This window comes from Sturnus vulgaris, chromosome 2 (assembly GCF_052056855.1).
Source record: "Sturnus vulgaris isolate bStuVul1 chromosome 2, bStuVul1.hap1, whole genome shotgun sequence".
In the NCBI taxonomy this organism is placed as follows: domain Eukaryota; kingdom Metazoa; phylum Chordata; class Aves; order Passeriformes; family Sturnidae; genus Sturnus; species Sturnus vulgaris.
The window spans coordinates 24425784-24452993 of record NC_142244.1 but is presented as its reverse complement, the minus strand read 5'-3'; the positions used below and the strand labels follow the sequence as shown (position 1 = coordinate 24452993).

The window sequence follows — 27210 nt, the reverse complement described above, 5'->3', positions numbered from 1 at the left end:
AGGTGTTACAGATTTTAAGCCATTAATGAGGGATCTTCTCCCACCTGCCAGATGTGTTGTGTTGAAGATGTGCATGAGGCTGTGTGGATGCAGGCACCATGCAACACTTGGGAGGCAAATGATACTCCATACTTCAGTCTTCCACATGCTGGACCACAGACAAACCCTGTGCTCACCCTCTCCCCTGCCTGCCAGCCTTCCTCCCTGCACATCCTCACCCAAATGCTCCATCAGACTTCCAATCCCACACCCATTATTCCATGTGTTTTTTCCACCACCTGTACACATGCACACATATGTGCAGTCTAATCGCCAGGCACCCTTTCACCCACCTGCATTTCCTCTTGCATCCCCACAGTCTTTGGCACTGGTTTCCTTACAGTGGTCAGCAGCTCTTGCCCACACACCCAGCTGGTACTCTCTCATGCTCACCAGGCTCTCATGTTCCCTGTCTCTGAATACCCTGTGCTGTAGTCAGGCTGTTACTTGTTCAGTTCAGTCATGTGTGTGTCCTGTCAGACAAGCAGTCAAGCAGCCCAGAACAAGACCAGCATGTATCAGGGTTAAAAATGAATATGCTGGGAACGTCCCTCTTCTCTAAACTCACACCCTGATATCATAGCCCCCAAAGGGATCAGTCTGTGGTGTAAAGAAAGCTGTTTGTGGTTTTTGTGGAAGGAGAGCACAGGGGAGGAAAGTCCAGCCCAATACCTAGCCCTTCAAATGAAATGACTTGTCAAGTATGCAACTGTGGTGGAGATTTGAGAAGCAGTAAATTTAGCCGCACTCACTTCCACTGACAACCTGTCATGTGCTTGAAACATAAATAGTGGTGGAGACAAATCACTGCTGTTTTCCTATTAAGCTTTGGCCCACTGGCCCTCTAGCTTGCCAGCAGCATTTCTACCTGGCCTGCGTGCCTTGTCTCAGGGACAGATGTGCCTCCCCATTACAGGCTTTGTGAGAGTCAGGAGAGGAATTAACATGCTGTTATTTCCTAGGTGTCCTTGGTGTCTGGGTACTTGTTCCTCAGCTGATGGATTTCTTGCTCAGGCTGTGTGCTGCTGCCACCTCCTACTTCCATCCAAGGCTGAGGAAACATAGACCCTCTTCTTGGAGGGCTTATGGTCTTCACCCCTGCCTCTGGTTTCTGCTACACAGACTGGCAAGGTCACACTGATGGAGTAAATGAGGCGCTGATTTGAATAAAAGGGTAGAGGTGAAGTTTTCCAATGCACCTGAATGACTTATAGGTGCAAATGCCATTGCAAGCCAATGGGTCTTGTCCTGTTAAAGCATTTAGTGGCTTTTGGAAACCCTTCTTTCAAATATCAATTATTATATAACCATTTAATCAAACATGCCATCAGAAGCTCACATTAATCTTTACAGAGATGAGAGACATCCCATAGTGCTTTAAACTGAGGAACCAGGAATTCAGTAAATTTCACCTTCTTCCCTCTCTCTTATCAGTTTTGATGCCTCTTCCCCTCTCTCCTTAAGGAAGATGAAATCACACTAGTGATTAAGGTGGCCTTCTCTGTGCTGTTAATTAGAGCAACTGCTGTTTCAGTTCCAGTGAAAGTCTCACAGGTGTGCAGTTGCAAAGGCATTCTAATGAGACCCCTGCCTCTCCAGAAACTTGGCACAAAGGAGCCAAAGAGTCCTCAACATAAAATTGATGGTTTTTTGTGCTTTCTTGGGTCTTTTGGCTGACTGGGCTCCTGTTGGAGCAAGACATTTCTCTTTCCACAGGAATCAAATGCGTTTGGGGAGTCGAGAGAAGAGAATTAAATGGATTCCTGTCCATGATGGTAATAGGGGGATTCAGAGAGATGAAGCCCAGTGAGACATATTTTGAGTGACATGATTGGCCATGGTCTTCTCATGCCAGCACTGTTAAAGTTATTGAAAATTTTATGTAATCATCAGAACAAGTATTAAGGAGCTGGTATGAAGGTAATGAGATATCTTTTAGGTTTGTCTTCAGACCCCTTCCTAAACTTACAGGGTAAGCTGCAAGAAGTCAGAAAGGAATTGTTTTGATCCTGTTTCTTCTACTTACAGTTTTCTGCTTTCTTCCTTTCTGGTAACTCCCTTCTTTTTCCCATATCCCTGGGAGAGAAACACTGCTTCACACCCATGATTTTCAAGTGTGCTGATGGCCAACAGCTGCGCTAGCAGTGGGAGTAGCCACATCAGGGAGCTACAAGAGCTCAAAATCAGGGTCTGTATTTCCTCTCTGCTTGCCTTCCCTGTAGGACTGTCCAAGATGCAATACTAAGCACGGAGCAAATGCCTTCCTTCTCCTTCGCAGTCACTGCCTTTCAAGTTTGAGAGAGAGAGACTATTCTTCAGAAAGCAAAGGAGTGGCTAAATGCAGAATTAAATATCCTGACCAAAGCAATCATTTATCTGGACTACTATCACTATGAATCAACGGCAGACACCTCAGATGATAATATCACAGGAGCCAGCCCAATTGATCAAAAGTCTCTCCAGCGTGAGCCCAAACAATCTCTTCCCAGCACACCCCACACTGCCTCAAACCTCTGTGATTCTCACCTCGATACCTGACAATATTTGATGCCTGCTGAATTCTGAATCCAGATAGTTAGTTTCATCTCCTGATTCCTTGTTGTGCTTCCCCACAAAGTATTCCCTTTTCTTCTTCCACCAGGAACACATATGAGGGATGGTGTCAGGAAATTACTGTGCTGGACCTAACTGAGAAACATTGCACCAAGGAGAGGGGTCAACAGAAAAGCAAACAAAATGTTTTTTCAAGAAGCTAATCCATCTATACAAATATTTGCACCAAGCATCACAACACTCTGGCATGTTTTTGAAAGGGTAAATCTTGTTAAGGGGTGGCTTAACTCTTTGACCTTATTTCCTCACTTGAAAACTACAGCAGTTTAAAAGCTCAGTGGCTAGATCCAGGCTGATACAGAAATCCCAGTCTTTAGGTTTTGTTTGTGAAGTTGGTGTTCAGAGTAGCCTCACTGGAAACAGGGATGAACTATAGGAATTGCCATCTTGCAAAGGGAGAGGAGATTCAGGGGCCATGTTATCTGGTCATGAAATGTTTGGCTTCAGCTTGCAGAGAAAGAGCCACAGCAATTCCTAAGTCTCTGAGCTAATGCTCTTTCCCATTTCAAGTAAATTTGTGCCAATTTGTAATTTCTCAAGACTTCTTCCAAGTTTCAAACATATAAGAATGGAATTATGTGGGCTAAGTTGAATCATTGAAGAGGAGGGTATCGTTAAAGTTTTTTAAAAATATAAGTTATCTTGAAATTCTGGGTTCATCCTTAGCCTCTTATCCCAAGAAGTACAAGTGGGCATAGGACAGAGGGGAACAAACATCTTATATTTAAAAACAGGGAAACATTCTGGTGGATGCCTACAAAAGCGATCTGCTTGATTCTTACACAATAGTATATTGAGCATATCTTGTGCTACATAAGACACAAGAGACTTTGTAAAGAACATAACAAGGATTTTTAAAGATGCCACCAAACATAGACCAACCCCTATAGTTCCTAGATTGAGAGACTGGCACAGTTGGTACCAGTGAATGCCATTCCCTGAAGTCTGGGGCTGACATAATGATTTGTTGAATTAAACTGGGGAGTGCATTGCAGTTCATCATTGCTCTTCACTGGCAGGACAGAAATTATACAGTTCAGTCAGGCTTCTTGCCCCAGAAGGGACTTGTTGCTGTCAGTCTTTTCTTTGGTCTTGTGTTTATGAGGAGGAACTTGTCTTCAAACTGTACAACAATGATAACACAAGTACATTGTCCAAAATATGAAAACTTGTAGGAAAAAGAGTACATGAGGCCAAATGAAAGGAAACCATCTGACAGAGTCACTAGAGACTGTAAAAGCTGACTGCTTGCTATTGTGTTTTATGCTTTTCATAAGCGTCCATGACATGCAAGAAAACTCAGTCCCCTGCATCAGCTCTTGGCTTGCATTACCACCTTGTGCTTAGCACAGAGGGAAGCAAAGACCTATAGATTACACACCCACACCCCTGCAAACAGACCCTGATGTTCCTCTTGGCAGGGACAAGTGCTGGCCCATCCTCTTCTTGTAGGTGGTGGAGGAAGAGGGCACAGGAGCCCGCAGAGCTGGCCACCCTGCTGGGAGTGAGATTGGTCTGCTGCCGTCTACATGTGCACATCAAACAACTGCTGTGTCTCCTGTGCCTCAGCTGTGATTCTCTGTCTGACCTTCTGTTTTCAACCTCTATTTCATTAGCTGCTCCAGCACTGTCCTCGCAGCCCTGATGAGTTACCAACCTCTGCCTTCCTAAGACTTGCAAAGATGTGGTGACATCTCATTGATTCATCTAGCTGATGATGAATCCTACCTCATGTTGTTTTAAAGTACCCTTCAGAAGGCAGCAGGCAAACATTTTGTGATGCAGAAACGGTGCAACTATTGGTTTGTTCATGTTTATATATGTCATTTTCTTGGAAGTAAAATTAAGGTTTTGTGTTTGGTAGCATAGTCATGACAACTTTCATTGCAGTATGCAACACTTAAGGAGTATAATATTGTAGTTGTGACGTTACATGACTTAATTTACCTCATGGTTCATAATTTACTTTATACATTTTCTTCACAGCCAAGTTCTGTTTAAGAGTAATTAATTTATCCAAAAATTGCTGTTTGTGTTCATTAAAAAATGTGTTAACAAATTTGGGCTAAATTCAGTAAGTAATTCTGAAAAAAAAAAATGCTCTTCTTCAACATGAAATCATCTGATTTAAATTATATCTCAACCTGAGGCAGAACATTAATTCCTTCTTCTGGTTCAGCAAAGAGAAGAAGAAAACCACTGGTCAAACAGAAGGCAAAGTGGGTCAAAGTGGGTCTGGAGCTTTTTTTCAGGGGATGGTTCCCTTTTTTTCTGGTGTTCACATGTGGATTTTGAATGGAAAATCTAATCAGATGCTGAGATGAAGTAGTATATTGCACACCTGCTCCATGCCCAGACTCAGGGCTCTGTGTGAGAGAGTGTGATGACCCTTAGTGGTTGTTTATAGAAAAGAGGGGGTGGGAATTGAGAGATACAGCCGATCTACTGAGGCTGCCTCAGGCAGATGACCCCCACTGACATGCACCCACAGCCTGGATACAAACTGCATCTGAGCTGTCAGATTTTGGTTTCCAGCTCCTGGGCAGAGCTGTCAGCGATGGGCAAGTCGTCCCAAGTGGTTTGGTCAGTGCTGTCCCGAGAGAGAGCAGAGAGACATTCATTGTTCAGTCTGGGGAAGCTGCTCTCAGCCTGAAGGGTTTTGTTTGCATGCTGGATTTGTGGAGTTTGAGAAGAAAGAGCTTATGAAAATCATGGGCTCTCTTAGCCCTGGTCATGCCAGCAGGTGTTCGTGTTCCCCCAGCCAGGGAGCTCCTTGGGCGCTGTCCTTGGCTCGGGAGGCAGGGCAGGCAGTTTTGCACTTAAGGTGCAAATATAATTGCTGATGAGCAAAGTCCTGGTGAACGCCAGGGGAAACCATGCCAGAGTGTTTCCTCCTGGTCTGACTCATTCTCATTCATGAAGCCAGAGCCAGGCCAGAGCCCTCCCTGGCACTGCTCTAGTTTTTTGGTTTATGTATAATAGCTAAAGACCTGAGGGCATGGGAGGCATGAGGCCAGATGAAACAATACATACCCTGCTGTGCCTTGCTGCTTAAACAGGGTAATTACTGCCTTACTACATGTGAACTCTCTGTTCCTGTCCCTCTGGCAGTTGTTATTTCATGGCTCCCTTTACACATGGGATGGCTGTGCTTCTCTCCCAGCTGTACATCTCTCTGTCTGCCACTGTCTCACTTCCCATCTTTCTCACTCATTCTGTCTCTGTGTTTCTCTTTGTCAGTAGCTGAATACCATTTTCTCTTTGTCAGTCACTGAAGAATCTCACTTTTTTTGCATTTCTCTCTTCCAGCCACTCTCCCTCTCTCCATTCTCCCTCTGTTTTTCTCCATCTATTTTTGTCTTCTCTCAAGCTTTCCCTGTTTTCAGCACTTCCCATGCTACTCTAGGTTTTCTGCCTGCCTTCCTCTTAGGAAGGAAGGCAGGAATGCTTCCACTGTAGCATTATAGCACTAGCTGTCCCTTTGCTTATCCACCATCTGCTTCTCTCTACTGATCTCTTTGCTAAAAACAAGCCTCTTCAACTAAGACGGGATGGGAAAAAATGCCAAGCTCATTGGAATCTCTGATGGCTGAGGAGACAGGGACTGATAAATGAAAACTTCAAAGTTTTGAATTAAAAAAAAGCCTTCAGCTGGAGGTAAAAAAAAAAAAATCATGTCAAAGGCTCCTTTAGCTATTTTTGTCTTTCAGAAGCCTGTTCCTAGGGAATGGAAGGTGTAGAGGGAAGGAGGAAAGTTAGGTGAGCAAAACCTCAAACACTAAATGGAGAGTGCAGAGACAACAAAACCTGCAGTTCAGCAATAGAAGTTGATACACACAAAAAACTTCAAATGACATCCATTGATTTCCAATCTTTTTTATCTTCTTGCATCTTGTTTTAGGCCCAACAAAGACGCATAACCCATTCTGCTCCCCTCTCTTCACAACTACAAAGATGTTTGGAGGGAAAACAAACATAGGAGCAGGGTGGCTGATCTCTTTTTCCACATGCCAAATGCAAACAGACACTTTCAGCAGATCTGAATTTCAGTTTAATTTAAGACCACAGCAGTATTTAAAAAAAAACAAATAAGAGAATTAAAGTAATCTCTGCACAAGAAGAAGCCCAGTGTTGGATGCGTGGACAAGAGAAGAGATGAAACAAAATGTGTCTGCACCTCTGGAGATCAGCTTCCCCTTTGGTGATGTAAGAAAATAGGGCATGAAGGAAAAGGCCTCTCTGGTAGAGCATGTGACTGAATGCATTGCTGGCCCTGACTACCTGAAAGAGCTGTCTGCACACAGTACAAGTGGGATTTGGTCTGGATGTGTTTCATTTGTAGAAAGGAAGCATTTAGCCTTTAAGGAAAGAGTGATAGTGTGTGGCAGTGCAAGGGGCCATTTGGATGGAGGTGAGAAGGGCCCATAAATGCTTGGGGAACTTGTCAGTCTGTGTTTCTGTACACACAGGTGGATTTACAGATGTAAAAACAAATAAAATACATAGTATATAAAGTACAGAATATAGCACATATATATATCATATCTATATGAGAGCACAGACAGGTGTGCACACCAACAAGGACAATATGCAGAGCCAATGGGGTTGTACGAGGCTGTTTCCAGAGGGTAGAGGGAAAGGAGGGCTGCTTGCCAGCAGGCTAGCATAGCCAAGCAGATTTGCTGTTCAGCTTCATTATTTACTTCCAATTAGGAAGTCGAGGGATAGGAAATGTGTCTGAGTCAACCAGGCCTTCAAAGCCTTCCTCCTGCACGCATCAAAGCTGCTGCTGCAGATCCCTCTGCAAAAAAGGCTCTGCCAGCTCCGAGCAGCAGCAGCCGCCTGGCTTGTGCTGCGCGGGGTCGTTCCCTCTTGGTTTGATTGTCAAGCCTCCCGGGGTGGTGCTCTATCTGCAGCCTCCAGAGCAGAAAGCTCCTCTTTCTGATTCACAGGGACAGAGCTAAGGAGCTACAGCTTGGCAAAATGGTGTTTAATGGGGCTGCAGCAACAAACCAAGCTAACTACGAACATGTGAGACAAAAAGCCTGCAGGGAAGCATGTTGCCTGAAGTCATGCAAGAGGATGGTTTGGGATGAGAAGAGCTGCACTGAGTGAGAATTCATCCACCTAAGGAAACCTTAAAGGGGAGACAACCCTTGTTAGCAAGGAAACTTTGACAGTACGGTCAGAATTTCATCCCTGCTCAATAATCAGTAATCTGCTCAAGGCAAATGTCTTCTCTTACTGGGAATGGAGTGGCTCACTTTCCAGGAGCTGGCAGTCCCTCTTTCACCTAATATAATATGTTCATTGTTATCTGTACCAAAGAGCATTGTCCAAGCCTTCTCCCTCCCCATTTTGATAAACTGCATAGTGACAACCATCAGTCCCCTACCAAAGCTGGCTCCTGTGCAGAAACATTTGTAAATTCACTCGATGTATAAAGCTCTGTTCCTGCTCCCCCCATCCCCTGTTTGCCTCAGAGGTTAGAGTTAATATGACTCACCTAATCTGGCTGCCAAAGTGAATTAGTGAAAACATCTCTACAGCTCTCTGCAAGATATCACAACCTGACATTTCTCTAACACTCTGCGATACATCTTTCCTCTCCCTGATCTGTACTATAACACCTCAATTTTATATAAATGCTTTGTTAGAAATTGTTAGTGTACTCTTAGAGGGGACAAGGCAGCAAGCAAAAGGGTCTGTCTTGAAAGGGAGAGCAGCTCAGTTCTTATAGCAAAATGTTGATGCTCAGGGTCACCAGTGTAGACAAGAACAGTGCTACCACTTACTCAGTAAGAGACTATCACGGAAACTTTCCCTGAAGTATTATGCTTTTATGTGTGTCCTAGAGCAGGGGGATGAGGAGCTGAATAGGGTTATTGATGTCTTTGACATGCCCTTTAGAACAGAAGTCCTGCCTTTCACTTACTTCCAGGGCACTCCACTGGGCAAGGCAGCAGCTCATCATGTGTTGGGAGGGGTTTGTGTAGCTGTGAAAGCTCTCCTGCTGGACATGGTACACAGTGTACTTCAAATGCATGTATGTATGCAGGGAAAAGCTCAAAAACATCTTCCCTTGGGAAAGTACCTACCCTTGTAGGTTACTTTGGAGCTCCACTGACGTGGTTCTCTAAAAAGTCTTAACAGCACCCTTAATGAGGGTGCCACTCCATTAGAGCTGGTTAATTCACCCTTAACCCTGTTTTCATTACAGTGACAGTCTTGTGACAAGGGCAAATCGCAGGAGAAGCAAGTCCCACTTGGTATGAACCCTGTGTATAAACAAGGCAGAATTGCAGAGCAAATGAGTTGCAAAACAGAGGCAAATTATGTTTTAACCTTTTCTTTGTGAGTCTTTCCCTGATGTCTTATTAACTTTCCATTCAACTGACTGACCTACCAACTGGGAGTGCTGCTGTGAAAGGAGGAGAGTGTTGGTTGTCAGCTCAGTTTGGGGGTGGGATTTTTGAAGTGTTTTATTAGCAGATAGCAATATGAGTAATATGCCATAAGAAAATCTGGGAATTAAGAGAGTTCCCAAACAGAACTGTTCCCTGCTGTAGCAAAACCTGAAACAATGTGCTGCCCCTACAGAGTAGCACGACGCAGTAGTTGCAATGCAGTCCTTCATCTGTGTTCAGCCCTGCTAACACCTCATCTGAAATGCTGTGTTCAGGTTGGGGTATCACACATCCATAAAAATGTGAACTTGTCAAAGAGGTCTAAAAGCAAAGAGTAAGAATGATCAAGAGTCAAAAAAACCCTCACCTACAGAGGAAGGTTGAAAGACCCTGGCAACGTTCAGCCAAAAACAAAAAACCCAAAACAAATAAAACAACTGAGGGAGGAACATAAGTGATTTAAGAGTTGATAAAAGGCTATTCCAGGGAAGGAGAGAATGATTTGTTCTTTTTGTCTGTAGTGGCTAAGACAAAAATAATAGCTTTAAATTGCAGCAAGGGAGATTCAGGTCAAACTTCATGAAACTGCTCCAGTGATAAGGACAGCAGAGCACAGGAACAGATTGTCAGATTGTCTCTGCCGCTGGAGGGCAGAGGATGGCTGTATCCCTGACATGACTCATGTGTCCTGCCTTGAGTTTGGGGAACGGCTTAGATGGTGACTGAAATCCCTTCCCACAGTGCTGTGACTCACCTAACTCTGGTCCTACAGGGGTTAGGATTCCCTAATATATTCTTGAGATCCAGAAAAACAAAAAAACAAACAAACAAACAAACAAAAAAAAAATCCCGTGAAATTCCCACCCTGCTTCCTTCTCCACTGACTCTCCACAGTATCAGCCCCAGTGCAGAGCAGAGGACTGAGAGCCATGTCCTGGCAGCAGGAGCCAACTTTGCCTCCTTCCCTTGTGCAAAACGCTGCTGCCATGCAGGACGGTCCTGCAGCAGACTGATGGGGGTTGCAAAAACCAAAGCAGTTGTGAATTTTAGACATAGCAATGAGATTTCCAATACCTGAACATCTGGTAAGAGTTGAAAAAAGGGACTGCTGATTGCTCCTGCTGAAAGAGAGGGGGAGCCCTTGTCTTTACATGAGTTTAATAGGTACACTGCTGTTTTCATGCTGAGTCTCTGTGATGGGGGTGGTTTTCCCCTAGAATGATTCTGAAAATTGCCTGTGAAAAATAAAATTTTTTTTAAAAGAGATAAAAATAATTATGTAAAGGACAGAGTTCTGAGCAGATTTTGAAGTTTCTGAAGTTGCTCTCTGATGCTAAAGGGAATTGCACATAGCTGGCATCACCAGTGTGTGTGGCCAGGCTGACCTGCCCAAGACTCTGCAGTAAGTCTGTGCCTCTGGGGTGGGATTTGTTGCAGGTGGCTCCATAGGAAGTTCAGCTCCAGAGACTGGACTTACTCATTGTTTTCATGAAGTGCCAGAAACCAAGGGGAATAGTAGACACTATTTGAGCTCCCTCAAAAACTGTAAGCAGTTTTGTGAAGTGGGTAGGGTTTCAGAAGTGCTTGGCACCTGTTGAGCAGAAAATCTGCTCAAAATCTTCTGGGCTTGGGAGAGTTTTTTGGAAAATCTGACCACTCTCTGAGGAACTTGAATGGGAGCTCTTGTGATCTGACCCTTTTTTTTCTTTTCCTCAACTCTTTTACACATTTAGAGTTGAGGGCTGATTTCTCTAAACATACACAGGAACATAACTGGGACTTGCAGTTTCTAATGCTGCAAAGCAGTGCTTATAGCCCTCTGAGAGGAGGAAATGTGGTTCAGATTCTTTCCAGGAGGTGCCTTACTTTGCTTTCTGAAGGAATAGGATAGATGTACCAATCCTAATATTTCATGCTTCCCTAGAAACTTTCATGCAATTAATCTAAATGAGTTTTACATAGGTTAACCTCACTTCCCTGCTCTAACCAGGAGGTGATGGGAGAGGGGGGTTATTTACTGCAGTTTACAGAGGGAAAGCAAAGGAGTGACTCACTCAAGGTCACACAGTGAGTTAAAAGCAAATCCACAGACCTCCCCTGATTCCCGCCCCCATTCATAACCCCGACTGACGCTAGAGTCACTGTTTTCCGAAGTGTGTAAGTGAGGCAGCATGGTTTAAATGTGTCGTTTCATATGTACAGTAGCTCAGGGATGCGTGATGATTATTGGTCTCTGCAGATCAAATTACAGTTTGTTTCTCTCCGTTTGGCTGTGTTTAACGGTAGCTTGATCTGATCGATGGCACTTCAGGGTGGTGGTTGCTCTGAGAGACAGAAAGACATTTTTCACAGTTTTGTAGTGGAAAAAAGGGTGCTGACAAGACATCTGAGGACCCAGCTAGACCAGAACCAGCACATCACCCACAGCGTGACTAACTTCTGGTGGTACTCAGCCATCACACCAGGGAACTTAGTCTTATCTTATGTGGTGGAGATTTTGCTTCTCAGCCTGGGCAGCCTGTGAGATGCTATGTATTGTACCACCTGCATGCTACCTTCCAGATTTTCAGTTTTCCATGATTAAATGAAATACTGGTATCTTGCTGGTGCGCCTTCTGAAATAACTTTTAAATGGCTCATGACTGTTGCTTGTTTGCAGACTCCATGTTGTTATTGTTCCTCCATAGCAATTTCCTAAATCTAAAAGCCTAACAGAACCACCCTTTGTATTTTTCTGTCCTACCAGGCAGAGAGTTTGAAGGTGAGGAGGAGTACCTGGAGATCCTGGGGATCACACGAGAGCAGTCGGGCAAGTACGAGTGCAAAGCTGCCAATGAAGTTGCCTCAGCAGACGTCAAGCAAGTCCGGGTCACTGTGAACTGTGAGTACATCACAGCTGGGGCAGGGCAGTGGGGAGAGCTTTGCCCACAGGCGAGGGTTACTTCAGGATAAACAAAGATGTGTTTTTGGGTTTGGGTTATACAATCTGAAAGGGAGGGCGCTGAGAAAACTATCTGCAATCAGACACTTGCCACAGGGTACAGTTTGTGTTTTAAACCTGGTAATATATAAGAAAAGGCTCAGGGAGGTATGGTACAGAGAGACAGAGAGAGAGGGAGAGACAGAAAGAAGAGCTGTGAGTTGCCCCCGTCTCTCCCCCCTGAAACACTGGCAATGCCTTGTTTTCACTCATTGATATTCGGGTGAACAGTAGCGTGAAGAGAAGCTTCACCAAGGCAGCAAGGAGAGATAAGGAAGGGCTCAGCTAGCTCAGAGCAAACACGTGCCTGCCTGCACCCAGCCATCTCAGCAGTGCCTACATAGCTATCATCAGGGGACACGGGGCAGAGGCGTGTGTTAATGACAGGGTGCAAAAACATAACTTTTATGCTGGTTTCAAGTCATTAGTTTAAAGCTCTGTCTAAAAGACCCTTCATACACCAGTGCAATACAGAAAGGAGTTTTGGCCAAAGGATACAGCAATCCCTTAAAAGCACCAAGAGGCACAGTAAACTGTGGCTTGCTTCGTCACCTCTGGATTGGGGCATGGATCCCATCCCATATGTGCTTAGACAGGTGTCCACTTCACTCGGCTGGCATGCTCCTCTCACAGTAACACAAGGTATTTCAAACTGATGTTACTCTTTAATCCTACATGTGTATCTGTCCACCTCCATACTTGTATGGCTTATATCTGCAACTTGAGTGATGTAAAGTGAGCTATCCCCATGTACCTGCTTTGTTTCTCTCCCAATCTTCTTCAGTTTAAATTGAGACTTAAACCAGAATATAAACTTAAATTAAAATTGGAGATGGCTACAGACATATTTCTGAGTGCATATTCGTACCTTGATTCACAGGTAGAACTGTTAGGGAGCAGGTTAGGGCAGAGAGCTGATGGCATCAATTGTTTCATGCAATACCAGTCTTAATTTGACTGTAGGTGATTATAGCACCTTTTAGTACCATTCTTGCTCTTCATTTCTTTCCCTTGGTCCCATGTGGGCCATCACATCAGATTAACTTTTCCGTCTTGCTTAGAAGTCGAGGTTATAGGCTCCCTGCAGCATTTTCTGAATTCACAGTTTTTTATAGTTCCCTTAGAAACTGGGTGGCAGTGGTTTAATATCAGCTTCCTCATTGTCCAAATTTGGTATTAATATGAACTGTAGTAGCAGACTTTCTGCACTGAAAGTACAGAAGTGTCAAATACAGCTCAATTTATAAACTGGAGACTTTCCATGAGAACCAATTAATAATTTCAAATATTTCTGTGAAACATAATTTTAATGATGCTTTAATGTGTTTGAAACAGATTGTTTGTATAAAGTCAGAATGTTTGATTTTGATTTAGTTTCAACACATAACTATGCCATGGTAAGATCTTAAACATTTTAACTGTTGGAAAATATGAAAAAGTGATGTTAATATGTGGTGTAATTTGTAATGTAAGCACCTTAAAATTCCTTAAGGACAGATTTTTTTCTTTTGAAAAAAAGGGAAATAAATTTAAGAGACTATGAGGACGATACAGGAAAAAAATCATTCTTATTAGGGGAATGAAAAGTAGATATTTGCATACACCTTTCCCCATCCTGCTCTGTTAAACAACCCCACAAACAGCAGAAAGTGGGAAAACCACAGTAAGTTTGAAAAATGGAGGCTGTCCAACCTCAGGAGCTTCCTAGCCATCTCTTATCATCTGCTGTGGAGCACCGTCAGCTCAGACTGCAGGAGAAAGCATCTCACTTTGCTTTAGTCTCACACTACCACCTTCAGGCTTCCCAAGTAATTGCCCTTGCACGTCACAGGCAGGGAAACTGAGGCCTGGGGAGAGTGGGAGGAGAACAGCCAAAGGGAACCCACTCCTGGTTTCCCAGGCAGCAAATGGCTACACACAGAGCAGCTGCTTTTTAGGTGCAATAGGCTGGTTTGTTTGGGACTGCTACCTGCCCCTTCTCCCTGGAGAGCACTGCACCAACTTGTTAAAGTGGTGAATGCAGGGACTGTTCAGAGCAAGGGGCTGGGCTCCCTGGAAGCTGGCTGGGAAGCACACACTTGCTGGAATCATTTTCTAGGACCGTGGAAAGATGCCTATTCATTCTGTGACTCACCTCTTGTACCAGATTCATGCACCTCTTGTACCAGATTCATGAAATAGAAAGGTTTGTCTCGCTGTAGACAGCAAGAAGATATACTCCTCAAACCAAAAAATCAAATAAGAATGGTTAAAATATCACCTTCGTTTTCCTTTTATTATCCCTCCTCCTTTTCAAATTAAAATATTTACATGAACCCACAGCCTTTGAATGTAGGATCCTATTTATGTAAACTTATTAATATTTATGATGTTAGAGGGCGTACTGCAATATCCCTAAAGCCCTGCATAAAATCCCGATTAAGGTCAGGGAAGGGATCATATTGAGATGGCTAATGTGTTCACAAACAAATTTCCTTCCCTATATTCTCCAGACAGAATTTTTTTTTTCTTTGACTGACACACTCCGTTTTGCTGTTGTGTTTTTTTCTTTTGGCCTTTCAGTTCTGGGATAGATAGAGATGGCAGAGTGTGTTTCATGGTAACTTGAGTCTCAGAAAAGTATCTAAGTCGCAGCCCTGTAATCTCAGGGTATGCAAGTATTAGTAAAGAGAGACAAGGCACTTACTCCTTGATCCCTCTCAGCAGTCAGGTGGAAATAATTCTGTCTTTTAAAATGTAAAGCTTATAGCATAATATTTTGAACATGAGGCTGGGATTGAACATACCAGCACCTACCCTACCTGGTTTCCAGCCAGTACTGAGTCCAAGCTCCAGCAGAGCACTCAATATATTTTCCAAGTTTGGTTTGCCCATGGCACAACGCTTAGACTTCAAAGTAAGCAGAGGCAGGAGCACCATGCTGGGCTGAGGGAAAACTTCAGGCAGAGCAGTCACAAGTGAGCCCTTCTGGAGCTTGTGACAAAGCACAATGTCCAGGAAGGTTTGATCATAATTTGTAACCTTGGAGACACCTAAGGGAAGAGTCTCAGCACTGGCTCTCGGAGTTACATCCACAGCTTCTGCTAAAGTTCTTCTCTTTTAAGCCATTAATGTATTTCTGTTTCATACATGTTGCCTCAGTCCTTTCTTATTACAATTTTGGCATTAAGGAAAGAGTTTGTGTGGAATATAATTTCCATGCTACTGTTAAATTCCTTCTTTATTCCTTTACTTTTGCTGTCTTTCTTTATCCTTGATGAAGTCTTTCTCTCATCTTCTCTCTGATAAGTCCATGTGAACTACAGATCCGTAGGTAAATATTCATAAATTGCAGAAGTCCATCATTAACCTTAACTTTGCCTGTGTATGCCTGTGCATTTATGACAGAACTTATTCAGCAGTGCTGAAGAGAAGCACGTTTAAGGAGTGCTGCTAATGTTGTATATCAGGAAGAGTTCAAAGAGCAATGTTCTGCAGAGGAGCAGGAGCATTGGGCCTTCAGTAGCCTCCAGTGGCTCAAACAGTTTGCATGAGGCAAGCAGCCCTGACTTAGTTTCACTATTTTGCTCCACCTGGAAGTGTGTGGATTGACCATGTGTTTCCTTCCTGCAGACCCTCCCACCATCACAGAGTCCAAGAGCAATGAAGCAGCCACAGGACGACAAGCCTTACTGCGGTGCGAGGCATCAGCAGTGCCCACGCCTGATTTCGAGTGGTACAGAGATGATACCAGGTAAGGTCTTTAGCTTGCCTCTTCCCTCGACTCTTTTTTAGTCCATTGAATAGAGGTTCCTCTCATCCTCACCAACTCCTCTCAAACAAATTGCTCCTTACAATCCGTTTGAGTCACAATGTCCCATCAGGCTCGGCAGAGCCAGCATGTTCATGGCTGGAGGAGACAATTCCTTTCTGCACTGAAGGAAGTGCAGAGGATGGAGCTCTTGCCTTGAAGTCAATTATGGGCCAAGGCCCAATTAATGCAATGTTCATATTTTAAGTAGCTCATGATGTATACCAAGAAGTAGGTAGTGTAAGTCTTCAGTTAGGTAATGCTGCTCCAGGTGCATTCTTCTAGAGAAAGGAGCTGCTGAGGTATGAGATTTCCCCACCTGTGCGACCTGAGCCTCTCAGATTTGCATATGAGAATAAATGAGAAGAGAAAAACAATCATCTGTCTTTTCTACCTAAACATTGACCTGCCATTAAGAAGGTTATATTATTCCTGTACTTATTAGGGTAGCCAGCCCCGAACAGGGTGCCCAGGTTCAGGGGTGACTCAATATGGGTATATAGGCACATACTGTGAATCAGTGTGTTTCACTAAGAATATGTTGTTTAAGTACAGACTAGCCTTCAGCTGACTATGGTGTGTTCATTTTCAGAGTGACTTGGTGCTGGGTTGATGCTTCCTCCCTTTCTTTTGTCTTTCCTTGGTTCTCTACTGCTTTACCAGTGGCATTTAATCCCACTGAACTCCTATATTCTTTTCATTACCTCTTCCTGTTTTCCATCTATCTTCCAGCTTTCTTTGGTCTCTTTCCTCTCACATCCCCTCCCTGCTTCCCGCTATCCTCACCTGCCAGCTGGGCTGAATTTGGTGTGTGCTGGGGAGGGATTTCCTTCCCAGTACACAGCTGTCATTGCATTATAAACCTCTTCTCCTTTCTTCCCAGGATAAACAGCGCCAATGGTCTGGAGATAAAGAGCACGGGAAGTCAGTCTCTGCTGATGGTGGCCAATGTCACTGAGGAACACTACGGGAACTACACCTGTGTGGCTGCCAACAAGCTGGGAGTCACAAATGCTAGCCTATACCTTTACAGTAAGTACAGGAGAGGGTGAAGGGAGGCTCTCACAAAGACGTGGCTGTGCAGGAAGCACATGGTGGTCAAAACTCAGGAGGCATCTGCTTGACAACCCAGTCCCCTCAGACCTCCAGCCATGACCTGGCTTTCAGAACTCTGCTTTCAATACCTATGTGTTCATACTTGCTTTGAAACACAAACACAGCCAAATCAAAAGATTTGCAGTCAAGTGCTTTGATTGACTGGCTTTGCTGAAGACAGATTTTGTTAAAATAATAAAAACATGTTTGTTTTAAAGCTGGAAACAAAAAACACTTTAGAATGACAGCCCCTTTAATAAGTAGACAGTAAGGCCAGGGCTCAGAGGATCCATGACAGGTGAGAAATGACAAGTAATTCAAGGAGATGGAGAGAACTAGCCACCGAGCCTGAGGAGAACGAGACAGTCAAGAAAAAGAGAAATTGGTTTGAAATTGGAAGGGATAGAAATGAGAAAAGATAGAATGATTTTAAAGGGATATACCACACGGACCATGGGGGAAAAGGTAATCAACAGATGAAATATGGAATAAGGTTCCTTGGATCTCATTCTGCTACCTTTCAATTACTTAGTTTGTCTTAGTAAGTATAAAGAGACAGAAGCTGGGACTAGACCAAGCTCTAGAGCAGAGTTACCTGCTGGTTCTGAATTTTGCATCTGATTCAAACCTGATCCTAACCAGAGCCCCTGCCCCTCACCAACCATCCACATGCACATAAAAACTGTAGTGTATTTAAAATGCAGTTCCCAATTCCAGGTCTAAAACTTGGGCTCAACTTGGCCCACATGTTATTGGCATTGGAGATACACTGCAGCAAAATGACCCACTCACACAAATAAACACATTTACACAAAAGTGACTGATGGAAGTGTTCCTGTGATGGTCCCAAACTGAATTAAAACTCTCCTGTCATGACCTGTATGTCCTTTTAAACAGAAAACAAAAAAAAAAAAAAAAAAAAAGGAGAAAAAAAATCTGTGTAAAGCAGTCAGTATGGGATGCAGTTTAGTCTAGTTTCTGCTCTGACTGAAAAAACCAAAGTTATGGTTAAAAATAACAGATGTAGTGCAAAAGGATATTTCCATGGGCATTCTTTGTTTGCCACCTTTGGATTTATTTCATGGCAGTTTGAATTTTTGCAAATTTGGGTGTATTTTGTGGCAGTTATTTTCTAAAGAATAGATATTATCATAAAGGAACATATATTTTATTTCCTGTAGCATTGCAGCACACAAAGCAAATTTCTGCTTTGAAAGTCTTTTCACCCTGTTCTTGTGACTGTCATGAGATTAAAAAAAATCCTCAGGCAGCAATCTGGAACACAGTTTTCAAATACTCCAGATTTGTTCTTGCTGATATTAATATAATTCTAAGTTTAGATTCCATTATTTGTGACTGAATTCTAAATTTGTCTCTCTCTGTTGGTTCCTGTTACACAGATGAACTGAAATGCATCACTGAAACAAAATATAAGATGTAATTCAATAATGTATATATGCATATATGATTTTAGCTGGGGGGTTAGTTTTGCTAGAGAAGCATTTTGCATGACTTCAGAACTTCACCTCAAAGGATCTCAAAGGATTTGCTCGCAATGAATATTTTAATATCACAAGTCACTTAGAAATGGGTGAGTGTTGTTAGCACCGTTTTGCAGTAGGAAGTTAAGGTACAGAGTGAAGAAGTGGTTTATCCATGGTCATAAAGTGAGTGTCATAACCTGTGAGAGACCCAGGGAAACCCTGCAAAGTTGCTGTTAACTGTTCCAGGAGGAAATGTGGCAACTCTTAAAGATGATTTGCAACAGTGACGATCCTATTTTAAGCCCCCTTTTGATGTGTATGAAGAACACTTTCTTTCTTTCTTTCTTTCTTTCTTTCTTTCTTTCTTTCTTTCTTTCTTTCTTTCTTTCTTTCTTTCTTTCTTGTTGGATTTTGTTTATAATTTTTTAGAAATTCAAGGCCTGTTTATACTGGAGGACTATATATTAGATAGATATTAGATAGATATTAGATTAGTTATTAGAGAACTTTCCAAGAGCCAGGAGAACAGAGGTACAGGAGCTGAGAGAGATTTGACGATTTTCAGTGAAGTCTTTCTAACTTGTTTTTGTTGCTTGGTTAATCCCTAATTTTTCACTGTGAAATTGCTTCATATTGTTTCAGGAAATCTCTGTTCTTCTAGTTAGTGTGGAAGAAAGAAAGAGACAGAAAAAAATAAATTCAGGCAGACTACAGCTGGTATCTTGAAGGTTGAGAAATCAGGGGGGAAATGAGTGAAGGGAATCCACCTTGATAAAGATAGATAAAGATAGATAAAGATAAAGATAAAGATAAAGATAAAGATAAAGATAAAGATAAAGATAAAGATAAAGATAAAGATAGCTGCTGAAAAAAATCTACAAGCCCAGATGAAAGAAATGCTGTAGTGATCACACAGTAGCTGAAATAACAGGTAATGTACATTCTCAGCCACACACCCAGACAGAAAAATAAAGCAGTGACAAGTTTTTGCAAGGTACAGCAGATACTCAAATACTTGGGACTGTTTTTCATCCCTGGAATCAGAGATCTTATTTCCTTTTTAAACAGAAAACAAGCTCACTGTAGAGCAACATCCCACTGGGGAGGTAAGTACAGCGATGGTTCCTCAGTGTCCCATTGCAGCACAAAAAAAGAATGGCAGCAAGGAGTGAAGAAACAGAGAGTTAATAATGAGGTACTTGCAGCTTTGCCTGAGGTGGAGGGCAGACAGGGAGCAAGCAAAATGATGTGAAAAAACAGTATAGCAATAGAGAAAAATTGGTGGCTACCATTTCATGAAATCTCAGTCAGCACTGAAAAACTCTCAGAGAGACTGAGTGCCTTAGATATCAATGTCATAGATAGAAGATGCATTAAAATATAAAAGCAGCTTCCTTGAGCTGCATGAATAGATAGCTAGTGGTCTTCTTAAAGGATGTAGCAGCAGGATTGCCTGCTGTAGGTGGAGAGATTTAAACCACTCACTCCTGGAGACTGAGTTTAATGACTACATAAATATCACCCTACCAAAAGTTTAACTTACCCAGGAAATTGCCTCCAACAGCAACTCTGGAGTATATTTGTAGAGAGGGTATTCAGGTACAGTTTGATGATATAACTGATCTAATAGCTTGCTGACATTCCTTGCTCCCCAGTCCTTTTTCTCCTCCTGCTCTCTACCACATGGTTTTGTTATTTCCCTTATTCTGCCACTCAGTGGACAACCTACTGAGCCAGTCCAACCTGCTAAACCAGTGAACAGGAAAATGAGTTTTACTGCTTGTCTCCCTAAAATGCCCCAAATGTTTTCTTTTGTTGTAATGAGCTGAACTAGTTCATGGCTGGGCTCAACAGGCACCAAAGTCCATGCAGGAGAGGAAGCTCTATCACACATCTGTGGCTATGAGGAGTTGGGAGGCAGGACCATGTGTGGCAGCACTGGTGAGCCAGTAGGTTGATTCAGCTCTGCAGAGCCTGGGAGCAAGGTTTGTAACCCCTAAAAAGGGGCAGTAGTGCACATCTCTGTGAAAATTACCTGACAGAGAGGCAAAGCCAGGGCTGCCATCACAGAGCAAGAGAGGCAAAAAGTAGTGACACGACTGAAGTGAAAGGGTTCTTCTCCCAGTGTATTAGGAGGTAGGGAACATGTTTTCTTTTTGTTTCACTTCTCTAGCAGTACTCTGCTAAGCATTATGAGTGAAAGTCACAATTTGTATCTTAACATATGCTACACAGATATGTGTATATATACATACGTACACACACACACACACACACACATATATACACACAGCAGATAAATACTTGCTGGAGGAACAAAGGTTTACGTGTAGGTGAGTTGTATACTTAGGCATGCACTCTGTGATGTAGAAGCAAACCCCTCCACAGGCACACAGAAGCAAATGCAGCAGCTGGCACATTCTAGCAAAGCAGAGAAAAGAAAGAAAAGCTTGTCCAAATTAGTTGCTTTCTGCCTCCTGCCGAGCTACCCCATCCCATAGGCTGAAACAGGAGACAGCAGCACAGTACTGCACATCCTGATGCAGACCTCCTGGCTCAATTATAGGAGGCTGCCACATCAGGAGGTCCCTTGCTGCATCCTCTGCACCCTTTGGGGAGTGGGCAGGTGCAGAGGTGAAGCAGAAGCTGGCAAGACAGTGCCAACTCAAGAAGCTTCAGGTGGAGCCCAGCAGTTTTGGTTTCAGCAAGGCAGATTCCTAAAAGCTGGCATTAGCCTCTAACTTGTTAGCATCCACATGCTGACACCGCTTCTTCCACTCTGCCCTCGCTTTGTTGTGCCTGAGCATTTGGTTCCAGTGGTGGCTGCAGGGGTTTGGAGCCTTAACTGTGGCCGAAATCCCTCTCAGTGGCTCTTGGTGCGCACCCCCTGTTTTCCTCAAGGCTGTCAATAACGGGGAGACTCAGCAGGGAGGAAAGTGGTTTGGACTGACAGTCAGAGGGGGCAAGGCTGAGACACTGCTAATGAGCCAGGGTGGAGCAATAAAAGCAGCACACAGTGGGAGAGGCGAACAGAGACAGAGTCCTTGAATAGAAAGCGGCATGATAATGAGGCCATAGTGCTTTGCTTTAACTGCTTATGCTGTGCAGCCTGCAGCGTGCTGTGCAGGAAGAAGGTAAAGGGGAGTTGAGTTATTTAACCAAACTTAAATAACAAGGAAGTCTTGTCAGCACAAACAGCCTGCTTTCTCAGAACAATAGTCCCCTGTTGCTACATAAACACAGAGATCCAAGCTAGACTTGTATTTGATCTCCCCCGTGCCTGCTGTGGATTCAAACAACTCCATTACCACCATGAGGGCAGGAGTTCTGCCAGTGTCATAGGGATGGGCTCAAACCTGATGAGCTCCAGTGAGACAGAAACTCACTCTTTGCACCAAGGATACTGTAGAAAGAGCAATGGCCTCCAAATAGCTGGGCTTAGGTGATCAGAGAATAATAGTGGGCTGCTGATTTATCCTGCCAAGCTCTTTGTCCATCAGCAATGATCTTAGCAGGTAAGCCAGGAGATAACTCATTGCCCCAGGCCTACCAACTGTTGCAGCTAAATGTCTACCTATGGATCAGTCCATGGGCAGGAACTTGTCTCAGTCAGTACAAGGCATCCAGCAAGCTCTGAAGGCAAAGAAAGGAAACCCAGTATTAATAGTGAAGCCTGGGGACCTTGTATTCTTGGGTTTGTGTCTGGTTCTGCCAACAGTTCAGCATTTGACCTTGGGCAAATTGCTTCCTTGCTCTATGCATCACCTGCACCATCTGTGAAGCAGAATTAACACTACTGTTAGCCTCAGACTGAGATCTCTGATACTGGTTTCCCTCAGTGTCTGTGCAATTCTTTTGGGATCCTTTGTGGAAGAAGCAAACCATGAAGCCAGCAGTGACATATATCAAAGTCCTGCTGGGATGTACAATGAGGACACATTATAAAACCCTATGAACAAGACAACAGGCTTTGTGTACAACTGAAAGATGATGAGTCTGCAAAAACTCTGTCCGTCTCAGAGGACAAAAACTCTGAAGAAGCAGAGTGCCCCTGAGGATTTGCCAGGGTGACTGCTCTCATGCACAGATCCTCAAGAGAACTGTCATTGGCAAGAAATCCACTGTGGAGAAGGCTATGGGGAGGCAACAACTACCCTTGGAGGACTTCCACAACTCACCTCTCTGCCAAGACTAGCCTCTAGACAGAGGTGTAGCTAAGAGGAGCTGTAGAGTGATGACATGAATGGTCTTGAAAGTCAGAGGGAAGATATGGACCATCAACTCCAATTACCTTCACTGCAGGTGCTTAATCCCTCTTGCTGTTTGGCTAAAATTTGTTTAGTTTTTCAAATCACTTCTCTCTGACTCCCAGTCTCAGGAGATGTTGATGTGTATTAGGCATGTTGCTAGCAAAATGCTCTGTATATGAAACCTACTCTAGTTCATTTATTTTGGGGATGGACAACTCCATCAGGTTTGTATCTGCTGCTTGCTTGGTGTGAAAAGTGGCTTGTCCTTTTCTCCTGCATGTTGCTTATTGGTTTTTTTCCCCCCCTTAGAACAAGTTTTACCCACACTCCCCAATCCTTTTCCAGGTCAGTATATGTTTTATGTTGAAGTAGTCTTTAGCCGGGTCATTCTCCGTCATTCTGACAAATGCTCAGAGCTAGGCATGGGCAAAACAGCTCAGAAATGCAGGAAAATAAGGGCTTTCCCTTACATGTCATTTTGTCTTTTCTTCTCACCTTCCTCATCCTTCTCTTTCCCCCCTCCCTCTTCAAAAAACTAATCAACTGAACAGCAGCAACTTTAAACCAAGCTTTGAGCCACGGCATTGAGCTGTCACCCAGGTGTGGACAGTCTTAAGTGAGGTTCAATCTCCCTTCAGACCTACTTCTAAGACACATTCCCATCCTAAGCTCTCTTTGCCCACTTGTTCAGATTTGGATCAAAAGAATAAACACACCTAAAATTTTGCAGAGACAATGGAAAGGACAAGTGGAAAACTAAAAATTAAAACACTTCCAGAAGGTTTTTTTCACTGTAGTTGAGTATCCTATCATCCACAGTGAAACACTTTGTTTTCTCATGCTTTTGTCCCACCTCTACAAGTCTTCCCATCACATAGTCCTGCATCTGAGGCAGAAAGCATAAAGAGGCACATGGTGAGGTGTTACTGTCTGCTTTATTCCAAATGGGAAGAAGATATGAAGGCAAAACTGTGTCCGGGTGTTTTTTTCTGTCTCTGCGTTGCCCATTCCTGCCTCGGGTGCAGACAGCATGGCCCCAACATCCATATGAGATTTGGGGCTTGGTTGTGATGTTTTCATTCTGAAAAAGCACAGACACCAGGTATGTCCCAAAAGCAGGCTACAGCATTTGAAAGTAGTATCTGAAATCAACTATAAGGCAGCAAGTCTCTGTGTTCACTGAAAAAATCTTGGCCCGCAGCTCCTCAGTATCTTTGTTTTACTGCCATATGAGGACGATGCACTCAACTTATGGGTTGCTCAGAGACCTAAATTGTTAATGTCGGCACAGAGCTTTGGGATAGAATGTTAATAGGAACTCACGTTGTTTTGCAAAAGAGCACCTGCTTGAACAAAGCACCTGCAGGTACTCCCATGAAAAGAGCAATAAATGCTGGGTGTTACACATGCTCCGTTTAACTACTCTGCTGTTTTCAAACCAAGCTCTGCTCTTGGCAACTTATTCAGGCTCAGGATGTAGTCATAATTGCCTATTTAAAAGGCAAATCCACAAATACAATTAAAGAAAAGTACCTAACAAAAAAATTTAAAAAAAAAAATAAATAAAAAAAGGAAAGGGGAAAGAAGAAAGCAAGCTACCATTAAAATTAAATCCCAGGGAGTGATTTGTAAATAACATTCAAGGAGCTAAGAAAAGGAGTAAAGTAGGCCATTGGGAACCTCCTGTGGAAAAATAAATCCAATTAAACACCATTATCTTATGTATTGCAAATGAAACTTGTGCTTGGATATGAAATTAAAGTTGCTGAGGCTGTTTTGGATGTAGGGGTTTAAGGAGTTTCCCAGTTAGAAGCGTTCTTTTTTAAGCAGAATTTTCAATGACAATATTTTTGTCTGATGAAAAACCCAGGACTCTTTGGTTTTATGATTATTTTTATTATATATCCTTAAATTCCACAGGCAGGCAGTGTTATTTTTTTTCATAGCCAGTTCTGTTTACAACTAGTTTTGAATTAGGAGCCCATTAAGCTAAATGATAAAGCAAAATCTGCGAGTGAACAAGGCCAGGATTCCCATTACAAATACACCTCTTAATCAACTTGCCTAGGCCATCCTGCACAGCTTTAGCTGATCCTTTGAAACACTTTCCCCTCCATCTCTGAAGCTGTTATATTTTTACTGCTCCCCAGTCTCCTGAGCTCACCTTGAAGGATACCCTGCTGTGCTATCACTCCTGTGAGGAGTCTCCAGGAATTTGTGGTGCCAAATGCTGGTGTATCTCCAGTGACCCAGGACACACCAAGAGGATTTTGCAGAGGAGGAAAGCAGAGTTTAAATACTCTGGGCCTCTCTTGTTTTCTGAAAGTCTTTACCAGCTTCTCCATTGTGGGCCTTCAGCACAGATGCTCGTGCTTTTCACATGTGCTTTTACTTTGCTGCTCACCTTCAAAGAAACCTTGGGCATAAAATTTTGTTAGACCTTTTTCTTCCTATGAGTTGATGTTCTGAAATGTAGTCCTCAGCCCTCAATTAAGCCATTCCTCAATGACCAGAATCGCAGCCTTCTTCTTCTTTCTCCCTCAATTTTCATTTCTCTTAATCCTCAGTAACACTTCCCTGCCCTGTAGGGTTTTGAGCATTCATTTAAAAGGAAGGTGGTTTGAGACGAAGAGAGCTGTAGTTCTGCTAAGCATTGCTGTCATTAGCTAGCTGCTGTGGAAACATCTTGCTTTCAGGCAGGCTGGAGACTCAGAAGCAGCCCATTCGACTAAACAAATGGGACTTGAATTTGATGAGACACTTTCCTAAAATGCTGGTGGAGCCCAGCTGATTCAGCTCTCAACTGAGTTGTCCTTGATAAATTTTCCAGCCCTCCTGATTTTGCAGCCAGGCACTCAAAATGCTTTGAAATGTCTTCAGGGATGATGCTACATCATCACATCTTTCTGTCTGCATTGTAACATCATGTTATAATGGGCTGACACAAGACCTGGCTGTCACCAAGCAGGGGCCTTACTGCATCATCAGGTGCCTTTTCAAAAGGATTTTTCTTCTGGAAAGGAGAATTCGTTCATTCCACACCACATTTGCCAATGGAAGGGCAAGTGTGGCCACTATTGAACTCAGAGACCTGTCACATATGTCTGACACTAGCTCCATCTTTGTCCTTCATTGTCCCTTGTCCTCAGCCCTTTGAACATGAACTTCTCCCCTTTGATTACTACATAGTGTCCACATCAGAATGGCTTAGCCAGACTGATGGGCTTCAAAACCTGTGAGCCTTCCTCACAGGAGATTTGTGATGAGAGCTTGCCAGAGGATAAGCAGGGGCTTTCTGAGTGTGGTTAGCTTGATGCCCTAGGAGCTATGCAAGGGGGATGTGGTATTTCAGAAAGCAGCACATCCAGAGCTGCCCACAGGGCAACAAGTGTGTCAGTCTTTGGGGCCTGATCAGACAAAGTCATGGCTGTCAATAGGTTGATACAAGATTTACAGCAATAGTGTGTTAGTAATTAGCAGAGTGGGAGGGAAAAGGAGAATGAGGAGTCCTGCCTTTCTGCCAAAATGTGCACTGATCGGAGAATGACCCTGTGTGACTGTAGATCGTAGATAGTCTCCATTTAGCTGTAGCCTGTACTGTCACTAACGCCTTCATCAGGTGGGTGGGAGCTGGGAGAAGGGAGAAAAGAGATGTTCACTTGGGTCTGATGACCAGAGTGGGAAACAAGAGAGCAGCTTTCTTTCTAATACCCTCTCAGTCCTCTTTCCTTTCTCAGGGTGTCCTAGCTGTGCAGAAGAGCATTTCTCTGTTGCAGTGGTCACTTTCCACCCATCTCTGCTTCCCCTTCACTTTCTGTAGTGCATGGCCCTGCCAATTCTGCTGAGCCAGCTGCTCTCGTGTCAACAGGGAAAAATTGGCAAAATCTGAGTCCATTAAAGCTAAGGAAAGAAGGAAGGAGGATTACAGCAGCGACTACAGGCTGTAAAGGGTTAACATTTTATGGAAGTTTGCTGACTAGGCAGTCAGCCCTGCCAGTATAATGGGACAAGCCGAAAGACTCATTCACCTCCGGAGTCCTCTTCACTGAGACCAGACGGTGCTGTCTCATTTGGGCTCTGGAAGAGGGTCAGTGAAAATCCAGGCCTTCAGGCCTTCAAAACAAACTGGTTGGCAGAGCTAGGGAAGCCATAGACAGATATAGACAGGCCAAAATAGACAATCTTGTCGTTTTGTGATCCCAACAGAGAAATAAAGAAAAAAATAATGACCAGGAAAAAAAAAAAAGTGGCCACAGGGATGAAGCACATGAAGTTGTATTTGGAACCATGTCAAGTCTGGTATTCCCATAAATCCTTAGGCGGTCGAAGGACATAGTTCAGCTGTACTGGTCACACCACAGTGATGAGTGGCTGACTACTCAGGGCATGCCTCACTTCCCTGAAAGCTGCCTGAGCCCTGGGCACTGGCAGCTGATCACACCCATGGCCCTGGGTGGGAAGCACAACTCATGGCTCTCCTTGCTGCCCACAGGTGCTATCCACCTAGATTTTCCAAAGAGCTCAGTGTCCATTTGGTGAGTGCAAAAGGGAT

General features: G+C 43.5%; 1 protein-coding gene across 8 annotated transcripts in view; it reads left to right on the top strand.

The window, feature by feature from the left end:
- The window catches only part of LSAMP (limbic system associated membrane protein), a 999229-nt gene that overhangs the window by 952532 nt on the left and 19487 nt on the right, over positions 1–27210 (top strand). For 4 of the 8 annotated variants that reach the window (XM_088158973.1, XM_088158967.1, XM_088158968.1 and 1 more), the window contains 4 exons: positions 11806–11940; positions 15652–15772; positions 16713–16861; positions 22968–23003. In XM_088158973.1, the coding sequence (XP_088015099.1) occupies positions 11806–11940; positions 15652–15772; positions 16713–16861; positions 22968–23003 (441 nt within the window). The remainder of the gene's footprint in view (positions 1–11805; positions 11941–15651; positions 15773–16712; positions 16862–22967; positions 23004–27210) is intronic. The other 4 variants (XM_088158974.1, XM_088158970.1, XM_088158971.1 and 1 more) reach the window with 1 other exon arrangement.